This window comes from Crinia signifera, chromosome 3 (assembly GCF_055691185.1).
Source record: "Crinia signifera chromosome 3, ASM5569118v1, whole genome shotgun sequence".
NCBI classification, from domain to species: domain Eukaryota; kingdom Metazoa; phylum Chordata; class Amphibia; order Anura; family Myobatrachidae; genus Crinia; species Crinia signifera.
In genome coordinates, this window is record NC_139219.1 from 82,512,670 (window position 1) to 82,537,667 (window position 24,998).

The 24,998-nt window shown below is 43.5% G+C and overlaps 1 protein-coding gene across 3 annotated transcripts in view; it reads right to left on the bottom strand.

The window, feature by feature from the left end:
* Positions 1 to 24,998, bottom strand: part of LTBP1 (latent transforming growth factor beta binding protein 1) — a 350,064-nt gene that overhangs the window by 130,629 nt on the left and 194,437 nt on the right. For all 3 annotated transcript variants that reach the window (XM_083176114.1, XM_083176113.1, XM_083176112.1), the window contains 2 exons: positions 15,154 to 15,256; positions 6,160 to 6,231 (listed from right to left, as the gene is read on the bottom strand). In XM_083176114.1, coding sequence (XP_083032240.1) covers positions 6,160 to 6,231; positions 15,154 to 15,256 — 175 coding nt within the window. The remainder of the gene's footprint in view (positions 1 to 6,159; positions 6,232 to 15,153; positions 15,257 to 24,998) is intronic.

Sequence of the window (24,998 nt, forward strand, 5' to 3'; positions counted from 1 at the left end):
GTGACAAAGAAAAGCTGACTTATTTCACAATCCCTTTTGTATCTTCAGTTATATTTTGCTGTAACTTCTTTTAAGGGTTATATAAATCACAAAATGCTTATTTTTATACAATGTATTTTTTTTTTTGAGCAATGTAAAAAATCACTGGATTCTGGATTGAGACAGCACTTCTTATGAGTTATCCCAACCAATGAAAAAGAAATAGTGAACATACAGTATAATACTGTACTTGTAATTAAAAAAATAAAATATACAATTTTATTAGTAGAATTTTTTAATCCTAATTTGTATGGCCACTTAATAATAACCATTAATTAATGCAAATATCTAATCATTTATAATGTAATTTGAGTAAATGTGATCTGCATGGATTTGACCATGGGATCAAATACAACAGAAGATACTTATGCGCCTATTAAAAAATATCAACATAAAAATAAATATAAAAAATATAATGTAAATTTAAACTTTATTTTAATAAATATTATTCTAGCTTCTGGAATTTTGGTGACACTGCATCTGATGTATATACCCTGTACTGTGACCCTTTTAGTGGCACGCCACAGGGCTAACTCAAATATAAAAAAGAACAATGGAAGCACCGCGCTGTTCCTTTAAATTAATTGCACCATAAAAGGATATACATGCACCAATATTCATTTAAAAACAAACCTCTATAATTTGCTGTATGTTGGGCTTAGGACCCACTGTCTATGTGCAGTGTTTTCCATGAGTTTCTACATCCTAGCAACTCTGACGTTAGTAAATGTTGCCCCAGATCTAAATCTAATAGAGCCTCTCTGGTATAATCGGAGATTGGCAACATGAATATCTTATCTACGAATGGATTACAATCTCAAATGAATGATTACAGCTCTTTGTTAATGTCATGAAAAATAGACTGTTCTGAGTGCAAGGAGGATTCTTGCCTAGTACTATTAGATGTACCTCATAAAGTGGTCACCGATTGCAAATGATATGTTGTATATAGATATACAGTATATATAGAGTCTTCTTGTATGAATCCGTGGAGTGCTGCTATACAACCCCTCATATATATATATATATATATATATATATATATATATATATATACTACAGTAGCTGACCCGCCCGGCGTTGCCCGGGACAACCTTGTTTTTTTTTAAATTTCCAAAATTGCTGTAAAATGTTGTCTTATGTTGCATTTATGGCTCAAGATTGTAATTTATTAAAGCCTCCACCATAATGTTAGAATGTGTTTGCATTGATACGCAATGCTAGCAATGAAATCAGGGGTATTGTTGTTGTTGTTTGAAATGCACCACTCCTGACTTGATAGCTGGTGTGTGTTGATGAATTCCACATCCACTCCTGAGATTTAGCACCTATGATGAATTTATTTTTGTGTGTTTGTGTGCGTTGTACTGTTTTTGTGTGTGTTGTAGTGTATGTGGGTGTGTGTACTGTGGTGTGTTGTGTTGTATCTGTCCAATGTGTAAGTGTGTGAGGTGTGCTATGTATAAATATGTGTGTGCAATGGTCGAAGTGTCAATTTTGAAGTGGGGGTATGGTAAGGCATGGGAAATTAAAGGCTGAAGTTATGTGCCAATCCAGAAAAAGACGGTGCCTCCTCTCAAAAGGGGGCATGTCCTTGAGTGTAGTGTACCATGCTGTATGCCTCTTATACACATTATGCAAAACAGTAGTAGACCCCCTTACACTTGCCCCTTAATTGTTATGTCATGCGGAAAGAGTCAAAATTCCCCTTATGCGACACAGAATGAGCAAAAAAATTCACATTATACCACCCGGAAAGAGCCAAAATTCCCATTATGCTACATAAATTGAGCCAAAATTCACGTTATGCAACATGGATTGAGGCAAAATTTACATCATGTCACCTGGAATAAGCCCAAATTCACATCATGCCTCCCGGATTGAGCCAAAATTTACATTATGCCACACAGAAAGTGGCAAAATTCACTTTATGCCACACGGATTGAGCAAAAAGTCACATTATGCCACCCGAATTGAGCCAAAATTCACATTATGCCACCTTGATTGAGACAAAATTCACATTATGCCACATAAATTGAGCCAAAATTCACGTTATGCAACATGGATTGAGGCAAAATTGACATCATGTCACCTGGAATAAGCCCAAATTCACATCATGCCTCCCGGATTGAGCCAAAATTTACATTATGCCACACAGAAAGTGGCAAATTTCACTTTATGCCACACGGATTGAGCAAAAAGTCACATTATGCCACCCGAATTGAGCCAAAATTCACATTATGCCACCTGGATTGAGCCAAAATTCACATTATGCCACATGGCGGGGTGACGCATGAACAGAGATGGTGGGGTGATGCAGGGACAGAGATGGCGGGGTGATGTAGGGACAGAGATGGCGGGGTGATGCAGGGACAGAGATGGCGGGGTGATGCAGGGACAGAGATGGCGTGGTGATGTAGGGACAGAGATGGCGGGGTGATGCAGGGACAGAGATGGCGGGGTGATGCAGGGACAGAGATGGCGGGGTGATGCAGGGACAGAGATGGCAGGGTGATGCAGGGACAGAGATGGCTGGGTGATGCAGGGACAGAGATGGCGGGGTGATGCAGGGCAGAGATGGTGAGGTGACGCAGGGCCAGAGATGGCGGGGTAATGCAGGGACAGAGATGGTGGGGTGACGCAGGGACATGCACCTCTATGTCACACTACATGTCACATTCATCCCACCTGCTACCTGTCACATTCATCTGACCCGGCTCCTGTTTACATCAATGGGGGTAGCCCAACCTCCAGACCGCAGCATCCTGTGGTCATTATGGAGGTTGGATGGGGGTCACACACCGCCTCTGCTGCTGTACTCTGCAGACAGCAGCGGAGTCAGGGAGGAGGTGAATGGATGTCTGTGTGCGGCATGTATGCACTATGTATATATGTGTGTGTAGTGTGCTGTGTGTTTCTGCGCAATGTCTAAGTGTGTGTTCTGTGTGTTTCTGTATGTGTGCAATATTTAAGTGTGTGTGCGTGTATTTGTGAGTGTTGTACTCTTTTAGTGTGTGTGTAGTGCGCTATGTATCTATGTGTGTGGTGTGCTGTGTGTGCGTATGTGGTGTACTGTGTGTGTCATGTGTGTGTGAAACTTGCCTACCTGACTCTCTCTTTCAGGTAGAAAATGCTCTGTTCCTGGACTTCCCTGGTAATGTCTGATTACTGTCACATGTGGTGAGCTGGTTAATTGATAAGAAGGGTATTTCACCACAGGTTCACACATTACCAGGGAGAGGGTGAGGTATGCAAGTATAGAGTGTGTGTGTGTGTGTGTGTGATGTGTGGTATATGTATATCCCCAAATATTCCGTTTTGTTGAAATCCTCCACCATAATGTTGGAATGTGTTTGCATTCATATTCAATGGGAGCAATGAATTCAGGTGTGGTGTTGTTCCGTCATCATCTGTTTCCCAGATCGTCAATCTTTTTTCCCTGATCCTGATTCAAGGCAAATTGAATCTTGGTGTTTTTTAAATTTCTGAAATTTCCCAAAAACGGCTTCGAGGTGCACACCACCGGGTATAGAGGTACCTTGTTGCCAAATTTGGGGGCTCTGAGTGCCACGGTGTGTCCGCAATGCAACGGACATGCACACACACACACGCACACACACTCTTCAACCTATTATATATATATATATATATATATATATATATATAATAGATATCATATACATGTTGTTACAGTAAAGTTTAATACACAGAGGGATGGAATAGTTCTGTGATTATACAAAGACTACAGATCAAATTTTTTTATGCACAGCAAAAAAAAAAAAAATGGCTTCTAATGTGCTCATTCCGATGAATGGAGTCCTGCCAAATGCAGCCTCATGTGAGCTGTGCTTATTATGCAACTGCATTTATTGAATATAAAACATGTGTATGTAGTGCTCCCAACGTTATAATATAACATAATATTGTAGGTAAAACAGAAAAATGATCAGTAAATGGTCTTTGTAGCTTCCACATGAGGATTCCTGATATTATGTAGCTAGTGAAGCTCAAATGTCGCTAAGGTATGGAAAATCTCCAATTGATAAAGATAAATCTTCATTAGGAGCTGAAGAGAGACAGGTCATGGACAACTGCTTTATATTACAGGAATCAGGAGAGAGGAAAAGCAGACATACTGTATATTACATTCACAGTTGACTAGGTCACTTCCTACTGTGGGCAGAGACTGGAGGAGTAACTGAAGAGGTTATAATGTGAAGCAGTTCTAATATAGTTTATGGGGCCGATTTATTACCACCCGCATCTGTGCCAATATCGGATCAATTCGCAATGCGATAATTCATTGCATTGCACATTGCACATCAATTATCACATGCACGGACAAAGCTTATGAGAAAACCCTTTCCCTGTGATGCCAGTCTGCAGCCAAATTAGTAGTATTTTTTATGGAAAATACCCTGGCCTTGAACTGCGAAGGCGCTGCCCTCTGATAATCAAAAATGATGCAACCAGCTCAACCCTCCCCGTCACCACAACTCACATTGAACACACATATCTGATCACACTGGGGCAACATATAGGTACTATAGTAGAATAGATGTTAGTGTTCCCATAGTAACCAGACATTCTTACCTTTTTATTTTGAAAGTAGTTATGTAAATACTACCAATATGCAGGTACCAGGCATACTACCAATATGCAGGTGTGTGCCAGTAATGCCTGCAGCTATGCACCACTGGTGCATCACCTCTCGGGGCACCACCCCCAGTGGTCGCTCCCTCTCCCCTCTTGTCGCACCCCACGCCCCTCTGATCCCCAGCCGCTGCCCCCGCCGCCACTCGCTGCATTGAGCATGTGCCAGCGGCAGACCCTGCTCGGGGCTGCTCGGGGGTTCGGGTGTCCGAACATCCTCGAGCCTGGTCACTGCTGTGAATGGTGGAGGGGGCAGCAGCAGGGAAGCTCCGGCGTACGATCGCGGGAGTGGAGGGTCAGGGGGGAGCAACACAAAGAATGGAGGGGGGGGGGGTGTGGTCTGCCCCATCTGTGGTGGGTATTCCTGCCTTGGTAGGTATGTCCTGCCCCAGAAAAACCCACCACTCACCACCCAGCTGCACATTAGGTAAATGGTTGGGGCTTGCTTTCAATTAGGGAGTGCAACCTAAACTTACATTTAAACAAAATGATGACACTATCCACATATTTAGTAACCTCAAGGCTGTGAGGTGATAAGCACATTGTTCCCCACTCGTCATTAATGAACTGTTTCACTCATGTCTATTTAGTACATAATGCAAGCAAAAAGTAATTATATTTTATGTGCCATTTGTGACATAATGGCATATATGAATAAATAGCTTCCTGCTCCTGTATACATATAATTTGTACTTTACAACATGCACCTCGACTACCAGCTGTGTCAATATGAACGCTGCAGTGAATAAAATAACCGCACCGTAAACATGCAATAACATGTAGCCATTAGAGTATGCCCCGATGATTTAGTACAGTATTTACAATTGCCAGAACACATAGATAATACTTGTTAAAAACTATACACCACGGCATCATTAACAGTTCATAAAACAGCCATGTGAGAAACAGTATTGTTAGGAAGATATTGGAAACATTCATCAAAGACTGCATAGCTTTCATATGAGACCATATAGGCTCGTTTCCTCTGTATGATAGAAAGCATTTACCGTATAACTCTAAAAGGAGAACGACTTAGAGATAAGAGCATTAAATCAGTTTTACTGATGCAATAAAATACTCTGTAGAAAAATACAGGAAAAACATATACTGTAGTGCAGTAGTTCCCAAACTGTGTGTCGTGGCTCCCTGGGGTGCCTCAAAACACTTGCAGGGGTGCCCCGGGTTGGTGGTCTAGGACCAATTCGAATTATTTATAATCAATTATTTATGGACAAAACCAGTGCTGGTGGCTGCCAATCATAAAATGTGTACAATCAGAACCAAATCCTGCCCTTTAACACATAACTGAACATATGAAGGACATATAAACACAATCTACTTCATTTTATACATTTAGTATTAATAAGTTTAAATAAAAGCAAATAAAACAGTAAAGATCAATTATAATGTTTGTAATTTTCATGACCATACATATTATGCCAATAACTGTCCAGCTTCATTACTTACCTTGGCAGAATGTAGCATTGATACGCTTGTAGCCTTGAGGACATTCCATATACTGAGCATAGGATGGATGGGCTGTGAAAAAAAAAAAAAAAGTTGATACTGTACATACGGCATACATATTTCTGTTTTCTAGTAAGTATAAATTATTATTATTATTATTCAGGGGTGGATTGGCCTGTCGGGAAACCAGGCCAAAACTCCTTAAAAACGGGACGGCCGCGCTCCCCCCTGGGATGGCTGGGCCGCGGCACTTTACCCAAATCCAAAATGGCCACGGGAGGGCTGCTGCGCATGCACGATAGCGCACAACACCTCCCATTGGCCTACAAGTGCGGCGGCAGCGGGCTCCCAGCTCCCGACCCCCATCAGGAGCCAGCAGAAAGAAGCAGGTGAGCCCCCCCCCATTACAGAAACCGCGCCCCCCCCCACGCATTACATTACATCCACGGACACCCCCCCCCGCATTACATCACACCCATGGCCGCCACCCCCACTATAGAAGCTGTTAGCAGTGCCGGAGAAAGCCGGCTCCCCCCCCGGGGGTGAGCTGGCTCTGGAGGAGGGAGGCCAGTGCTGGACCCTGGGTTGGTATATTGGTGTAAAAGTGAGGTGTGTGTTTAATAAAGTTATACATTTCTGTGTGTGTGTCTTTTATTTTAACATTTTTTTACAGGTGGACTACAAGTCCCAGTGGGCGCATTAATGCCCCACATGCTGTGACTTGTGGTTCGCCAATTCTTAGCATGCGGGGAGGCCTGCTGGCACTTGTAGTTCACCTGTATAAAGCAATGTTATGAATGACTGTTTTATCCCTATCAGGCCGGTGTCCAAAGCCCTGGGACGCCGATGACAGCCCCGGGCTTCAGCCCTGGATGGGTGAAGCCTAGGGGGGGGGCCTTTATTGCTTTATTGGGGGGGGGTCCCCACTCCTCCAGGTTCCCCGTCCAAGGCTGACCAGCCACGGTGCTCATGGTTGGGCCGAGGGACCTTATGTAAAAAGTGTCAACCCGGCTGTGGCATGACACCGCGGGCTGTTGGAGCCCGGTGCTGGTTTCAAAATACGGGAGACCCCCAGATTTTTTGGCCCCCGTATTTTTGGAACCAGGTTCGGCTCAATAAGCCCGGGGATGGCTATGCTCAGGAGGGGGGACCCCACGCCATTTAAAAAAAAAAAAAAATTTTAAACATTTTTTAAGACAGGACCATGCACAGATCTCAATGATCTGTGCAGGGTTCTGGCCAATTCACCTGTCAGAACCTGGTCTGCATGTGTGGCAATTTTTAGACACATTTTCCCGAATTCGCATCTCATTAAATATGCGATTTGTATACTTTTCAATGGGAAAACGCCTGGATGCGAGTTCTGGAGGTACTAAAAATTGCACTTTCAGAATGTGCGATTTTGCAGCAAAAAACGTGTTTTTTGTCCCTTTTCGCATCTCATTAAATATACGAATTCGGGAAAAAGTGCGATTTCGGAAGGTTTTTTGACTAAAAATTGCACAAATCACATTTTCGCATCTCATTAAATGAAACCCACAGTATACTTTACTATGGTCAGGTCGGTTCTTCAAACAAGATTTAATATATTGCCAAAATTCTATAACTTTTCATATTTACTGGAGGTTTAGAACGTTCTGTCTAGTTTCAGCAGTAGGACTAGCACAGTGTGCATCTAAACCTAGATATTTTATGCTTTGTAAGTGACCTTTTTTATGCAATATAAGTTATAACAGATGAAATATAAAATAGAAAAAAACAGAACACTTTGCTTTGTTTTCTGCCAGGTGCCTTGTTTTATTTAAAGTGCTGAAGACACTGAAACAGTTAATACATTTGCTTGAAAAATTAGGGAGCCTATTTTATCAAAGCAATTATAGTAGTACTATGTCCTTTCTATGGGGCTATTTAACAAGCTCTGAATAGCTTAACTGAAGAGGACATTAGTTTAAAGTCTTTTTCGGAGTCTGCACACTGTCCTCTCTTGTGTGGTGCTAGCTGCTACACTACCCGTTTGACCGTTCCGGGTTGGGTTGACAAATTGTAAAGGTAAAGTTTAGTGTAGCGCTCCGCTCCTCTGTTGTGGGGTTTGTGATTGGTCCAGGATTGGATGAATAAACAATGGGTTTCTGCGCAAAATTAATTTTACTTCAAATGGTGCAGGTACACATACATTTACAAATACTACAATAAAATGTTACAATTAATATTACAATCAAATGATACATTTAATTGGAAATAAAATGTTTTTGCTCACTTGTGTGCTTGTTTAACTAAAGGCAGAACTGTCCGACTCCTGTGAGCCTGGACTTCTGTGGGTATGGGGGGATGGGGGTCAAGGGTTTTCTCTTCTGACGTGCAGGGGCCCAGGGGGGTTACAGTTCTGGTTTGTATGTTCCTACGGCTGCCGGGTCCCGCTGTGCCGTGTCCTTGATGCTGCAGTGTTGGTGCCTGGCTGCCGAATGACTGGCCGACGGGTGTTGGACTGCGGAGGGTGAGGGGATAGTTTTCCTCCTTGGCGGGGGTGATGGTGGATGCCGCTGGGGTGGGGGGTCTGTGGTGGTAGGTCTGGGTGGGAAGGAGCGATCAAAAGCTCCACCTGCCCACGGCCCTTGTCAGACGCTCCACGTCCCCCCACCCGCAGCGGCAGGCAGCAAAGGGATACGGTGAAAACCGGACACCTTCGCAGCCGGCTGAACAGGGACACAAGGAGCGCCCAGACCTACCACCACAGAACCCCCACCCCAGCGGCATCCACCATCACCCCCGCCAAGGAGGAGAACTATCCCCTCACCCTTCGTTGTCCAACACCCATCGGCCAGTCATTCGCCAGGCACCAACACCGCAGCATCAAGGACACGGCACAGCGGGACGCCGCAGCCGTAGGAACATACAAATCAGAACTGTAACCTCCCTGGGCCCCTGCACGTCAGAAGAGAAAACCCTCGACCCCCATCCCCCCAGAAGTCCAGGCTCACAGGAGTCGGACAGTTCTGCCTTTAGTTAAACCCACACACAAGTGATACAGAAACTGAATAATTACTGCAAAAACATGTTATTTCCAATTTAATGTATCATTTGATTGTAATATTAATTGTAACATTTTATGAAGAGGACATTAGCCTGCGTATGCCTATGGGGGGATTTGCCTGGAGAAGGATCTTCTGAACCCTTTCTAGTGGAATGGAGCTCTTCCTGAAGCACTCAGGTACAATGTTCTGCATATGGATGGCATGTGGATGTACAGCTCAGACTAAACCTAGAAGCATTACCTATCACTTTATAATTTACTCCTCATCGGAGTGACTGGTTCTTATCGAAGATCATGTCCTAGCATCTGTTTTTTTTGATAAATTGACCCAAAAAGAATTCCACAATGAAGAATGTTAATTTCTGGGACCTTAATAATACAAATTGCCTTTGTAATTTGAAGAAATTTTGATTAATTACATGTTTTATATGAGTTACGCTCCTTACTCCAAATTGAATGGACAAAGGAAACTAGGAGGGATCTTCATTAAAAGTACCGTTATAGTATTACCACCACCAAAATTAAAGTGAGGTTCGGTACGTATACTAGCAGTACAAAGATACCTTGAGGAGATTCTATACTACACAGATTGGGTGAGTGTGGGGTACTAAGATTTAAAGAAACCGTTACATGGTTGTCCGCTTTGTTTTGAGTGTGAGTTTTGGTACACTCCTTTTGTTCATCTAATCCAGGACTGGCCAATCTGTGGCTCTCCAGCTACTGGGAAACTGCAAATCCCAGCATGGATTGCCACACTATTGCTATTAGGGAATGCTAAAACTGTGACAGAGCATGCTGGGATTTGTAGTTTCACAAAAACTGGAGAGCCACAGTTTGTTAGGAAACTGGGGGGTTTGGATCTTCACAGGCAAGAAAGCAATTGGTATCGACAAATAAGAGAAAATATGATTAATTAACCAACATATGACCAGTGTTGACAACTATTGTCAGGGGTACTAGGTTGGTGGTGCTCCCAAGAGATGTTCAGCATCAAAGCTGATTGAAAAAGGGGGATGTCCAAAGACGGACAAAGGAAGAACAAGACAGGTTTTTGGGGCACGCCTGTATAAATGTTGTGATAGGTATGATAATGAGTGATTAAGATATAACTTTTATTTGCTTCACTTAAAATATATGTGTCAAATTAAGGTGTCAACAAAAAATTATATATAATAACAAGTACTTAATTGTACGTAACTATTATCGACAGTGATAATCACATTGAATGGGCGAAAATGTTTCACCTATGGGGACCACCCCCCTCCTAACAAATTTTAAGTATGAATGGGAGGAAAGAATTTTCTGAAAGTTCAAAGGCAAGAAGTGGTTTGTCATGTGATGCCCGGTGTTTTAATTTCACCTCAGTGTGTACAGCACCGGATATTCCCTACCAGTCGCCCGGTGGGTACTGATCGGGCAAATTACTGCTTAGCTGCTGAGATCGGACGAGATCAGGCGGCACAGTAATGTATGGTCGTATATTCCTGTTTGGTGGAAAGACATGGGACTAACAATCAGGACCCAGTGTCACTTCTGCTTTCCAAGCAGTAAGAATGAACCACATCCTGTTACGCTAGGTATTGCAGGAAGGGTCAAGTCAGCTGGCAGTGTGATTTCCCTGGGCATCCTGCGTAACCTGGTAACACAGATGTCCAATGGTCACACATTGATCTGATACATTGATCCATCTACAGATGCAACCGCAGATCAGAGTGGCATTTTTTTCTACAGAGGATGCCTCCTGCCGGTTTGACATATTTTAGCATTGCATACCTCCCAACTTTTCCCCGGTGGAGATCGGGACTCCCGCGCAGCGAAGCCATGCGCGATCCCGAAAAAGGGCCGTGGCCTTTGAAAGGGGGCGTGGCCTCACGGGATGATGCGTCCTCAGGCCGCGCTCCCGTTTCCCACTGCTCTGCGGAGATGAATAGACGCTGTGCGCATGCACACAGCATCTATTCTTGTCAGACTGGGGGGACCCTCAACTGCCCCTCCCTCCACCGCGGGACAATGGCGGCCCCGGGCGGGACGTGGGAATGTCCCCAAAAACCGGCTGTGCTATAGCTCCTGCTTCTGGGTCAACCCTATTGTCACTTGAATTAAAGACTAAGACTATTCAAAGTGACAATATAATGGAAGCTGTGGGGTAATTTTACTGAGTTTAGAGAGTTTTACTGAAGATGGGATTTTGCCCATAGCAACCAATAAGATTCTATCTATCATCACCTAGAAGGTGCTAAAAAAAAATAAGAAGTAGAATGGGCAACATCCCATCTTCAATAGAACTGTTATCTTAGTAAATTTACCTCTGTCAATCTGCTATTGTTTGTTTTCTGCATGTAGCTCCAGAATATCTTATAAAGTATTGTACTCAAGCTTAGATGGACCTGATGTATTGCAGAGCGGGTCCAGAGGCTGTATAGGATGCTGGCCAAACTTTTTTTTAAATGGGCAGACATTTAGGAGGCATAATTTGGCCTTGTAAATGACTGTCCCTTAAAAAAAAAACACCTCAGAGTTTGGCTGGCATCCTACACAGCCTCTGAATCCGCTCTGCATTATATCTGCCCCAAAATGTTTTTATGTCGATGTGATGGGAAATATACAGGTTGAGTATCCCTTATCCAAATATCCGTTATCCAAATTATTCCGAAAACCATAGTATCCAAAATGTACTTTTATTTGAAAAAAATTTTTTGCTAAAAACCTACTGGGTATACAGATAGAGCGCCTCTCAGCCAACGCTGGGGCTCGCCCGCTGGTGAGGTGGCGCTCCATCTGACTGGGACACGCGAGCATCCCACACGCACCACGTCCCAGTTGCCGGGGCGCCAGGGGATGCAAAACCTTTCCGTCTCCGCTTCAGGGAGATGGGCAGTGTTAGGGGGGGGGAGTGGGGAGGCGAGTGTGAGGGACCGGCAGGGTGCACCATTTGAAGGGGATGCACGCGCATCTCTTCCGCGCGTAACCTTCCGGCGGCTGGCGGGGGCTGATGGTTAGCAATCCGACCGGCCAGTCCCAGGCTGGAAGAGAGTGGCTCCATCTGTATCTGTCACTGGCACTACTGGGGAAATAACATGTAACTGGCACTAAATATGTGCAAGGACATGATTGCTTTGCATTCAAATTCAGTACCGGAGATTGTACACAAACTTTGTTTCATTTTGTAAAACCTTGTTTCATGCACAAATAAAATACATTTGTGTGCATTTCATGTGTTTAAAGTGCTTATACATCATAAATGCAAGATATCTCAAGATACCGCTTTCAAATATAAAAAATATACCAAAATATGGAATAATCCGTTATCCAAAATTATTCTGGTCCTGAGCATTTTGGAGAAGGGATACTCCACCTGTATACGACAAGCTAAAGTGGGACAGGGACTAATATAAATCCCTAAAATATTTTCTGCAAAGAACTACTTAAAATGTGCACTATATATATACATAACTTTATCAATAAATAAATGTTTTTCTCTAATAATAATATTTATCAGCAGTTATGGGTTGCAGAAGATGACTCCATTGGCACTGCTATATGCTTGCCAGAAAGTTCTTACACCAAGTAGCAAACAGTGAAATGCTGAGCATGAAATCAGCTTTTCTCCAGGTGCTGTTAAGAATAAAAAGGAAAATGTATTCGATTAACTTTTATGTAACAATAAGCAGAAAATCTCATTACTTGCAGAGTCTGGTAGGCATGTACAGTGACTTTCCCTTTTTATTATAAACCAGCCTGAATAGATATTTCCAGTAAACTTCAAGACTTTCACATCCACTTTGCATGCTCTGACGCCAAGCCTTCTGATTTGGAACGACATGTGCCCTGTGGAGGCTTGCTCTGCTCACAGATTATTGCTAAGCACTAGCTGTGTCCTGACTGGAAACGTACAAAATGGTAACCTGCAGGAAATGTGCAAAAATAACACATGCTGTGCTGGGATTCCTAATTGTATTATTTTCTCATGAGTTGCATTGGAAACTTGAAATAAGCTTGCGAACAAACGAAGAGATTGGATATGAATCATTGTGAGCGGCACAAGGTTGCACCTTAATGTCAAATGGTTAATCCCGAACATAATTCATATGCTTGCCCTGGGTGAAAACACTCATGATGAGTCAGGTCCTCAGCATCACAATAATAAATGAATCATGGTTCATCATCACCTCCTCTAATTTTGTAATGAGTTTGTTGTTATGTATTGGATTCTTATGTTACTGCACAAGTGTTCTGGAGCAGTAGGGATGGTGTAATGGTTAGCATTACTGCCTCAAAGCACTGAGGTCATGGGTTCGATTCCCACCATGGCCCTAACTGTGCGCAGTTTGTATATTCTCCCCGCACTTGTGTGGGTTTCCTCCCACAATCCAAAAACATACTGGTAGGCTAATTGGCTCCCAACAAAAATTAACCCTAGAATGTTTGTGTGTGCGTGTACATGTGGTAGGGAACATAGATTGTAAGCACCACTGGGGCAGGGACGGATGTGAATGTTCAAATATTCTCTGTAAAGCGCTGCGGAATATGTGTGTGCTATATAAGAAACTGTTAATAAATAAATAAATAAATAAAGTGTTCCCAAATGGAGCAATTTACTTCTGTGGCTATTTAAAATGTACCAACTCTCCAATACACCCTCAAAGCCCAGACCCTGATCCACCCCTGCCCCTGCAGACAGCCAATGAGGAGATCCTTCCCTTGGTTCTCCCAGTATTAGCTACACCAGTGGAGGAACCAACTGTCCGCAATGAGTTTCCAAACATGTTCATCTCAGAGAGCAGGCTCAGCCTTTGTCAGGGACTGCTGTTATTTTGGGTGGGTAGCTACTATCTGGTCAAGTGCTTCCTTCTGGTGAGAACAAATGAATCTCTCACAGCTCTTACTATGGTGTCCTAAAGTGCCCACAACATTCAGCCATTGTTGGGAAGTACAAGTGGAGAGAAAAAGACAGCACTCAGGATGCCCTGATGTGGGGCCTGCAAAAGGAATGTGTGATATTGTTTAATAAGTGAGACCAGGGCAGTGGCTCCCAAACTATGTGCCTATGTACCCAGGGGTGCTTTGCGTTGGGGAACCAGGACCATAACAAATTATTAATGGTCAAAGTAATAGGCAAAACCAGTGCTAATGGCTTCCAATCATAAAATACTGTATGTGGAGAATTAGAACCGCAAGTATGGCCACCCCTAGATAACAGAACCTAAGAGTGACAGGTACAGATGGAGCCGCTGTCCTTAAGCGGAGGTCTGGGGGTCGGATCGCCAGCTCCCTTCTGACAGTGCTCCCCATCGGTCCCCGCAGCTGTCCACCAGTCCCCGCCGCACCCCCCCCCCCCACACCCCCAACCGTGCCCATCTCCCCGGCGCTGGCTGAGAGCACACAAGACTTACAGATGGAGCCATCCTCATGTAGCCCTTTAATAGGATTAAGTGAGTAATATGATTACTCTGCTAATCCCCTACTGTATTGTTCTATGTATTGTATTGCATCTGAGAACATTTAATTTTGATTTATCCATAACAAATTTTTGGACTAAGGTTGCCTTGAAAAAGTACTGTAGGGAGCTGTGATTCAAGAAAATTTGGCAACCAATTGACAAAAAAAATGTGGAAAACAGGCTAAGCACTGGACTGAGAAAAAGCATTACACATTTATTAATTACAGTTTATACACTGAAAATCGATTTAGCTCATGTAACTGCCCCATGGGAATAACTCCCAGAGACATCGGAGTCACCTGCATCTGGGCTCAGAGCCCCATAGGGGCACTGGCATATACATCAGCCCCTGTGTGGTTCACAGTGGGGTTAAATTGTGATCCCTGCTCTTCTAAAGGAGCTCTGAGGTGCACCCACCACTACTGCTGTATTGTGAGATGGGACCCTCTGGTGAGCCCTATTCCTGTATGCCATTGAATTTTCCTATCAGTGTACATACAAGGTACAAAGTCAGAGTACTTACTAGCTTTCTTTGGACATTTCGTGCATTTGCTGTAACCCCACGATGTGCCCACTGTTCCACAGCAATCTTCTTGTTTCGAAAGTCCTGGCAGCGGCTTTCCACACTATGAAAAGAAGAGCAAATGACTATCATTGTGGTCTGACGGAACAGGACATATGTTGCTACGTAGCTTGAGTGCTTTACATATGAAAACATGATAAGAGATGCTGTAAAATGTTCAAATGTAAGTATCACACTGAATAGACAAATCAGGTCTAATGTGTAAGGTATTACAATCAATTCTCAAACTTAACAATTAAAGCCTTTAAGCTAAAGTCAAGTTGGATTTCATTTTTTTCCTGTTTCCTATATGAATGGAAAGCTCACAACACAGTGATATTCATTGTCAAACAGAAACCCCCCCCCCCCCCAGAAAAATACAATAAAACACTACCTAAGCTTCAGTATCAGTAACAAAAAGAAAAAAAATAACAGTTTAGATATCTGTGAGTTTATGTTACGTACAACCAATCTCAGACATATGGGTTAATGCATCATGTAGTGAAAAGAGTGGAGGAAAGAGAAACCGGAATGGCTGACAGACAATGTCTAGCTAGACAGTTAATAGGGTGACACCAAAAGATCGACATACTGAAAGTCGACATTGACAAAGGATGACATGCACAAGGTCAACACTGACAAAAGGGCAAAATTACACCTGGTAAATGTCAGCTTAGCAATGGTCTACCCTTGAAAAGGTCAACATGAGTTTTGCATGTTTTTCCCCCATTTCTTTGAATTTGTCATACTTTACCATCCATGTAGTTTACGATTGGGAACAGTAACGTGTGCCCAGCGCAACGCTAGTGGAATGAATCCCATGGAAGAGAACATGGCAAGCAAAGCGAGCCACGCAAGGGTACGCAGCAAACTATTTGGAGGTCCACATGCTCAGGTGTCGACATTGAATCATGTCAACCTTTTCATGTGTCAACATTTCTATGTCTACCTTTTACATGTGTAAACCTTTTGTCACTGTTGCCCTTTTGTCAAGGTAGACATTATACATGTCGGACTTTTGCTGCTGACCTATTGACTGTTGACCTAGACATTGAGGGGTATTCAATTTGGGATTCCGACTGTCGAAACGTCAGAATTCGGGGTCTTTTTTCATCTGATCTGACAGTAACTCGACAGTTGGAATTCAATTATCCGACTGTCAATCGTTGGAAAGTCCGTGGATCGGCGAAAACTGCAGCGGATTGTCAAAAAAACAGCCGTGAATTTGACAAACTGCGTCCGTTTCCGACAAAACAGATTCGACTTCCTCTGCCTTCAATGCTGTCGGTACTGATAGCATTGAATAGAAAAGTGAGGCAATTTCCAGCGGCGGAAATAGCGGCACAGATTGAATATCCACACCTGGAGAAATGGACCAGTGGAGAAGTTACCCATAGCAACCAATCAGCTTTGAGGTAGCGCTTATCAATTACATTCTATAAAATGACAGGTACTGTAGATGCTAATTGGCTGCTATGGGAAATTTTTCCTTGGCTCCACTATTAATACATAAACCCCATATTTATCTATTATTTAATGCTAATTTCCTATCTGCAATGACATAAGAGTCTAATCAGGCCCACGTAAAGCTGATGCCACAATTACTGGTAAAACGATCTGTCTAAAATCATTCTTTCAATTTTGCAAGGTAGACATGAGCCCTATCTATGAGTAATTGTAACAGGAATGCCATTATTATCCGGATGACTTTTAATTTATAATTAAAAAATCCCTTTTTTTTTCATACAAGATACATCGTGAGCACACAAGGGAAGTCTTTCGTTTGAATTGCACTATGCATGTGAACATGAGAAATCTCCTGCATTAGGCTGTTCGTACATAGTATGCAAATGCATATTGCCGCCACTGTTCCCCTCACTGTCAATTACTTTTGCCTATTGTGACCTGGACGCATGATAATGGCTCACTTGCATAAATATAGGGCTTGCTTCCAACTATCATGCCCATAGTGGTAAAAGTACAGTCCACACTTGCTGACATTTTGGCTGCTTGACTGAGGGCTCAGCCAAGTCGGCACAGTAGGGTAGGGGGAGGGCATATGTGAGCGGTGCGGTGGCCTGCCAGCAAGTTTATATTATTATGGCCACGCCCATAACTGTACATTGCCAATATAACTGCATTGTAAAGCAGAGGTGGCATGGCAACAATTATGCAAATCAGCATCCGTCCCATTGTCCACCAGATTAATGTGCTTTAAGTATTTGCGTTTGCATAATATATGTAATAATACATGGAATCAGAGGAACGTGCCATAGGATTTAATCGCCTTCTATGCAGATCTGAGCAGCAGCCTGATCCACAGGGGATTTTATAATTACTTTTCTTATTCGTTTACAAGCACCTCTGAGAACATTCCAGAAAATTCATTTTTGTGGCGCAGGGAGGCCTGAGGTAACTGAACAATGAGTTTGTGCAGCTGGGTAGCACTGTGCCAAGCAGACTGTAAACAGGAAATAAATCACATATTAATCAATTTCTGGGAGAGACTTGTAAACCAATACCAAATCCACATTTTGGTTACACAGAACGACATTCCAGCAATACATTAGAGGATTCAATTGCGTGATATGGAAGAATTCAATTGTATTATGGAAGAATAACCATTTGTTAATTCCACATTTTAGTCTGCAAGTCACTGCATTAAGTGTTTGACTAACATTGTCCTGATTTCTGGTCTATAATCATACTTGCCTACTTTTGAAAACTAGTTTCAGGGAGATTACAGTTGGTAGTAGAATTGGTACTTGTTTCCTAGCACGGCGCCCGTCGTGGTACATCGCATGCCTTAAGTTAAGGTACTTAAGGCATGCGATGGACGCGATGGACCCGATTTTCTGTCTTTAACTGGCTCAATTGCCGGTAAAAGTGAAAATCGTGTTGATCGCGTCCATCATTTTACATAGCAAACAATGGGAAATGGGCCAATATGGGCTATTTCTCATTGTATATGCCCCCATCATGGCTATTAATTCATGCCCCCCCCCCCATTGTGAATGGCACCCCACGATTAACGCCAACCCGAAGCGTAGCGAGCCCGCGAGGGGCGGCGGTACGCGTCCTCCGACCTTTTCATACCCCTACTATCCACGTCGGCGTGGAGTTGAGAATAGAAAGTGTGGCGAGCGCAGCGAGCCAGCGAGCCCGAAGCGTGGCGAGCACAGCGAGCCCCACGAGAGGACGCGGATACCTGTGAAGCCCGCGAGGGGACGCGGATACCTGTGAAGGTATCCGCGTCCCCTCGCCACGCTTCGGGCTCGGTGGCTCGCCACACTTTCTATTCTCAACTCCACGTCGACTTGGATAGTAGGGGTATGAAAAGGTCGGAGGACGCGTACCGCCGCCCCTCGCGGGTCTCAGGGACCATTTTATAATATTCCAATGTAAAAATCGGGTCGATCGCGTCGATCGCATCGCATGCGATTTGGTTGGCATGCGTTGCGATCGACGGGATTTTTCCAACCCGATGCTTACAATCAAAATCGGTGGCGCCGTGCTAGGAAACAAGTACCGTAGAATTTTGCACAGCGCCCCATTGAGGGGGTGTGTCATGCTCCACCCAAAGGGCATGTCTAATTCCATATATGAAGAGATTGTGAAAAGAGATTGTGACCGTGGCACCTAGAAGCGTGAGTGTGTACTGCTACATCTGAGATGAATATTTTATTATGACTTATATCCAAATGTAGATTAGCCCCAAAGCAGCTAATAAGAGCTACTATACTTTCTAATGTGCTGGGAAAAGGTGCAAATGATTCAATGTAAATGTATCTGTCTTAAATTCCTTTTTCCCCCAAAAAAGGAACAGTGTAATGTGGGCTAGGTGACATGAGGGAGATTGGTAGACTAATGAGGGAGAGAGGGATATTGCTGTTATTTCAGGGGGTCTCCTGCAGAATGCAGGAGGGTAGGCAGCTATGCCTATAGTTACTGTAGGTTACTGCATAGCCCCAGAGGGTATCTAGAAGTTGGATATTGTTTTTCATGGTTATACACATTGTTCTATTTCAATCCTGCTTTAATGTTGTGTATACCGTTCCTCCCAACCTCCACATTTTACTAATTAAAATAAGTAAATGCACCAATCTGTGTTTCCTTTGAGTGGCCAGAGTCAGGAAGGAGGAGTCCTGGGATGTCAGGAAGGAGGAGTCATGGGATGACCCCTGACAGATGAGCCGCACGTTCGCCTCCTCTTCTCAGATATAACGATGCTCTAAGCAGCATTACTGAAAGTAACAAAAGTAATGAAAATGTGTACGCCTAAACTACACTAAGGGCCCGATTCAGACCTGTTAGCTAGACTGCGTGTAATCGCAGCCTAGCGAACAGGTAAAAGCCGCCTAGCCGAATGCCCCACGGCACCTGAATTCCCTCGCTACCATGCGTGAACACATCCCCTCGCATGTGGCCAAATGGAATTATTTTCTCCGCTTCAGTAATAAAGGTCAGCTAGACTGACTTTTATTCCTGCTGCTATTTGCCGAATTCAGGGCGGATGCTGATTTCATGTGACGTCAGTTGTCCGCCCCGAACAGGCATTGCTATGCCATAAAACGATGGGTGTTCCCCTGCAGCCGCCCCCTGTCCGCCTCCGGCCCTCCCTTCCCAAAGTGAATGGTTCAGTGAGTGTGAAACTTGCTGAAGCCGTTCACTCCCGCGGACAGGGATGAATTTGGACCCAAATATTCCTAGATTTTGCAAAAGATCTCCAAGTGGAAGTAAAGGAGTGTTCTTGGATCCTGACACCTTTAGGTCAGGGGAAAATACAGAATTTGCAAGGCGGTAGTTTCCAGATACAGTATGTGTGTATATACTGTATGTAGGTAATATATCTATTTATCTATGTGTGTGTGTAGTTCTATCAATTTACCTACTGTATCTGTCAGTTTTCTGCTCCTACGCTATTATTAACCTCAATAAAGTGTATGCTAGTGTGTGCTAGTCAATAAAGTGTATGCTAGTCATCATCAGAGCTGATGTAAGGCTTCTCGCACCCTAGGCAATACATTAACCTTAACATATTTCAATATACTGCCATACCCAGGATTCAAACTCATAATCTGTTGCTTTCCAGTCAAACACCCTATTAATGGAACTATGAACTATTTGACTAAACAGCAAAGAGCTCTTACTGTAAGTTAAGTTAATGTATTTTGTATTAGTGATGGACGGGATAGGAGAGAAGAAAACAGGGGTGATCATGAGAAGACAGGCTTCAAAGAGGAGAGGAGCTGTAAGTAAAAGTACAGTAATTAAAAAATAGATAAATGCCAACAACAGCGCCTCATACCAGACAGCTGGTCTGGTGAGTCAAAATTTGAGATTGTTGTTTCTAACTACTGTGTCTTTGTGAGACAAAGAAAAGAGCAAATGGTTTCTACATGTGTGGTTCCCACTGTGAAACATGGAGGAGGAGGTATGATGGTGTGGGGGTGCAATGCTGGTGAAACTGTTGATTTATTCAAAATTCAAGGCACACTTAACCAGCATGGCTACCACAGCATTCTGCAACGCCATGCCATCCCATCTGGTTTGCGCTTACTGGGAGCATCATTTGTTTTTCAACAAAACAATGACCCCAAAATCACCTACAACCTATGTAAGGGCTACTTGACCAAGAAGTGATGGAGTGCTGTGTCAGATGACCTGGCTTCGACAATCACCCGACCTAACCCCAATGGAGATGGTTTGGGATGAGTTGGACCGCAGAGTGAAGTAAAAGCAGCAAATGCTCAGCACATCTGGGACCTCCTTCAAGACTGTTTGAAAACCATTCCAGGAGGATACCTCATGAAGCTTATTGAGAGACTGCCAAAAGTGTGCAAAGCAGGCATGTCGATGCCCGCGGGCGGCTGACGTCACATGACGTCAGCGCCCACCCCAAATTCACCCATCTCCGCCAGAAATAAAAGTAAACGTAGACTGACTTTTATTTGCGAATGGGAAAAAAATCATTTTATAGTTCAGCGAATGATTTTTGACTTGTGTGCCTGCATGTGAGGGAATGTTTCAGCGTACACATCGCGGGATTTGCGTGGCAGATCTGAATCAGGCCCAACGTACCCACCAATAAGCTCCCAACTGTCATTTTTTCAAACACAGCCTGTAACATGGCATATAAGGGCCGATTGGCTGGTACTTTTCTCTCCACTTTATCACTCTCTGTGAATTAGTACATCTCTCGCTCCATGAGTTCTGTATAGGGAAGATATCTGTACCATCACTACAGTACAATCAAGATAACAAATGGGCATGTTCCCATAGTGGGACAGAAATAACACCGCTCCAAGGTTTTGATTTTCTGAAGAGAGCTGTTAAGAATCAAAATTTGTATTGGCTCATGCATGGAATTCTTCACGGTGCATAAACCCCACCAGATTTCTTATATTAGAGTAACTATATCTGCATTTAACTTGTAATCCTATGATATTTCATGGTTTTGATCTTATCCAGGATCTTTAGGGGATAAAGCATGTGTACAGTAAATGGATCCATGCTGATTCACGACACTATATTTATTTTTGGTTTGTATCAATCCAAATCATGAGATTTAAGTCTTTCCAGACTGTTTTACTATTTGCTGGCGTGGGTATTTTTTCTTCTGGGACTTTTGCCTGCATAACATGGTGGACAGAGGGAATGTGTGAAAAAATGTCAGACACCTGATTTCGTTTTACATTTTTCTGACAGTGTGGAAGTTTAGAATTTGATGGTTCATTTGTAAGTGATGCCAGTTGCTCAAAATGGATTTTGTTCAATCTTCTGTTGAAGAAAAAAAAAAGTTTAAAAAAGAAAAAAAAAAACCTTTTTGTGGATCAAAAACACCATACATTTGTATCTGAAGCTTTCATGGCATATGGTGGTGTTCAATGTGTGTCGATATTTGCAACTGCCGAAAATATCGGCCTACATTTTCGACAGTTGGAAGACTAAGTTTGAGAATCATTGATATACATCAATTGTATATCTCTGTGTGTCTGAGACTTTGGGTGAGATTTAATAGGATGAGAGATTCAGAAAGTGAGAGATTTGGGAAGAAATCTCCAGTTTTTTTTAAAGCGGCAATCATTTACACTGAAAACCAGTTTGATTTTGCAGTGTAAATGATTGCCGCTTTAAAAAAAACTGGAGATTTCTTCCCAAATCTCTCACTTTCTGAATCTCTCATCCTATTAAATCTCACCCATTATATCTGAAACTTGGAGCATCATTGCACTTAGTATGCAGATTCAGACTCAGTATTCTCATGGTATATCATAGTTGTATCACATTGCGACTAAGATGTCTCACAGGACCTGGCAAACTGAGAAGAGCTGTTTTGCATTACTGCAGCAATAAAGTATGTGGTCACATCTGTCATTTAATACAATAAAAAAACTACTTTAATTAATTGAGCATTTTTCCTATGGGCACTTCTGACTAACACCATCCTAAGATGGTGTTATTATCACAGATTAATATTTGTACCATGGTTGTCCATGAAGGATCGCAGAAGTCCCCTGGTGAGTGCTATCACCTGCAGTAGCCAGTTCTGTTCTGCACCGCTGGCATTTAATTCTCATACAGGCTATAGTACTTCAAATAAACTTTCTGTTAAGTTCATTATACATCTAGCCCAGAATCCTAAACCCCGGAGAAATGGAGTGAAGGGTGTTGGGTATTTTGAAGGATTTTAGGACTTTCTGTTTTTAATTACCAGTCCCTGTGGTTGTGATTTTCTAGGTGTCTAACGAGTCTAAAGGTTAGCATTGTTGTCTCACAGCAGAGGTCATGGGGTCGATTATCACAATGGCCCTTATGATGGGTACACACCAGGACAACTAGGGCCCGATCCCCTCAATCTAGATCCAATTCAAACCAATTGGATGTAGATTGTGTGGTGATTGTGCCCTTTTCTGTCCTGGTTTGGACCGATACCGATGCGATGCGCGGTCCCGCGGGTCGGTCGGTCGTTATTGAGATCCTACCTGCTGCAGGTAGGATCTCAATGACGACCATACAGCCGGGTGCGGGTCGCCATCGGATCAAACCCGCTCACGGTGCACATCGTGAGCGGGTCGTGCCCCCCCGCGTCACCGTCAGCGGGTCGGATGAGACACTGACGACCCGCTCACGATGTGCATCGTGAGCGGGTTGTCCTGGTGTGTACCCTACATAACTGTGCAACATTTTTATATTCTCCCCGTGCTTGCGTGGGTTTACTCAGGGTGCTCCGGTTTCCTCCTACAATCAAAAATATACTGGTAGGCTAATTGGCTCAAAATAAAATTACCCTAGAATGTCTGTGTGTGCATGTACATGTGGTAGGGAATATAGATTGTAAGCTCACTGGGGCAGGGACTGTTGTGAATGTTCAAATATTCTCTGTACAGCGCTGTGGAATATGTATGTGCTATATAAATAACTGGTAATAAATAACTAATAAATAAATACAGTATAGTCTTTCCTGCACAGTCTATTTTTCTATTAAATATAGACTGAATCGGCATCGGCATTGAATCAGGATTGAATGCAGCTGAAATTTTTTAATATCGATTCGATTTTGACTATATATAGTCATATTCGAGTCGAAAGTGACCCAGAATCCCATCGTGTATACAGGGCATTCAATCTGATGTGGTTAAACACCAGTGATGCAAATGGAATATCTAATGATTTTTTAGAAATCTAAATTTTACACAGAAATCTCAATTGGTCGATGAGAAGACTTATGCTGGGTACACACTAGAAAGATTTAACCTTAATTCCCTCAATTTCAATACAATCGCAACCGATTGTATGTAAATTGGACATGTTTTGGCATGTTTTAGATCCGATTCTGATCTGATGCGCGTCCCCACAGATCCTACCTGCTGGGTACAGATCTGGATTGGATTGGAATCAGATTGGATGCAGATTGTGAGCAGATTGTGTGCTCAAGCAGATCGTGCGACCATCATATGGTCGTCTCACTATCTGCTCATGATCACGATCTTTCTAGTGTACACCCTACATTAATACATCTCTGCTTGGCATTTGTTTACTAAGATGTGAGTTCTATTGAAGATCAGAATTTACAGTACTCTTTACTTAGAAGGGCGCCCACGATTTTGATCGTGGGCATCGTTAGTAAAAAATCTCGGGCATCTCGGGCATTGAATGCACTAAAAAATCGGGTGCGATCAACCGACGAGATGCCCGAGATTTCCTATAGGGAACAATGTTAAATGTCTCAATTGACCCAATTTTCCTGTTCAATGCCTCAATTGACCCGATTTTTTACATAGGAAACAATGTTAAATGGGCCACAGAGGCCAAATAGGCACCCTGAAGTGTATAATGGCCACCCGAATTGTTAACGCCACCCCACGATCAACGTCAACCCGATGCGTGGCGAGCGCAGCGAGCCCGCGCGGGGCGGCGGTACGCGTCCTACGACCTTTTCATACCCCCACTATCCACGTCGGCATGGAGTTGAGAATAGAAAGTGTGGCGAGCGCAGCGAGCCACCGAGCCCGAAGTGTGGCGAGCGCAGCGAGCCCCGCGAGGGTACGCGGACAGCTGTGAAGCCCGCGAGGGGACGCGGATACCTGTGAAGGTATCCGCGTCCCCTCGCGGGGCTCGCTGCGCTCGCCACGCTTCGGGCTCGGTGGCTCGCTGCGCTAGCCACACTTTCTATTCTCAACTCCACGCCGACGTGGATAGTGGGGGTATGAAAAGGTCGTAGGACGCGTACCGCTGCGCTCGCCACGCTTCGGGTTGACGTTGATCGTGGGGTGGCATTAACAATTCGGGTGGCCATTATTCAC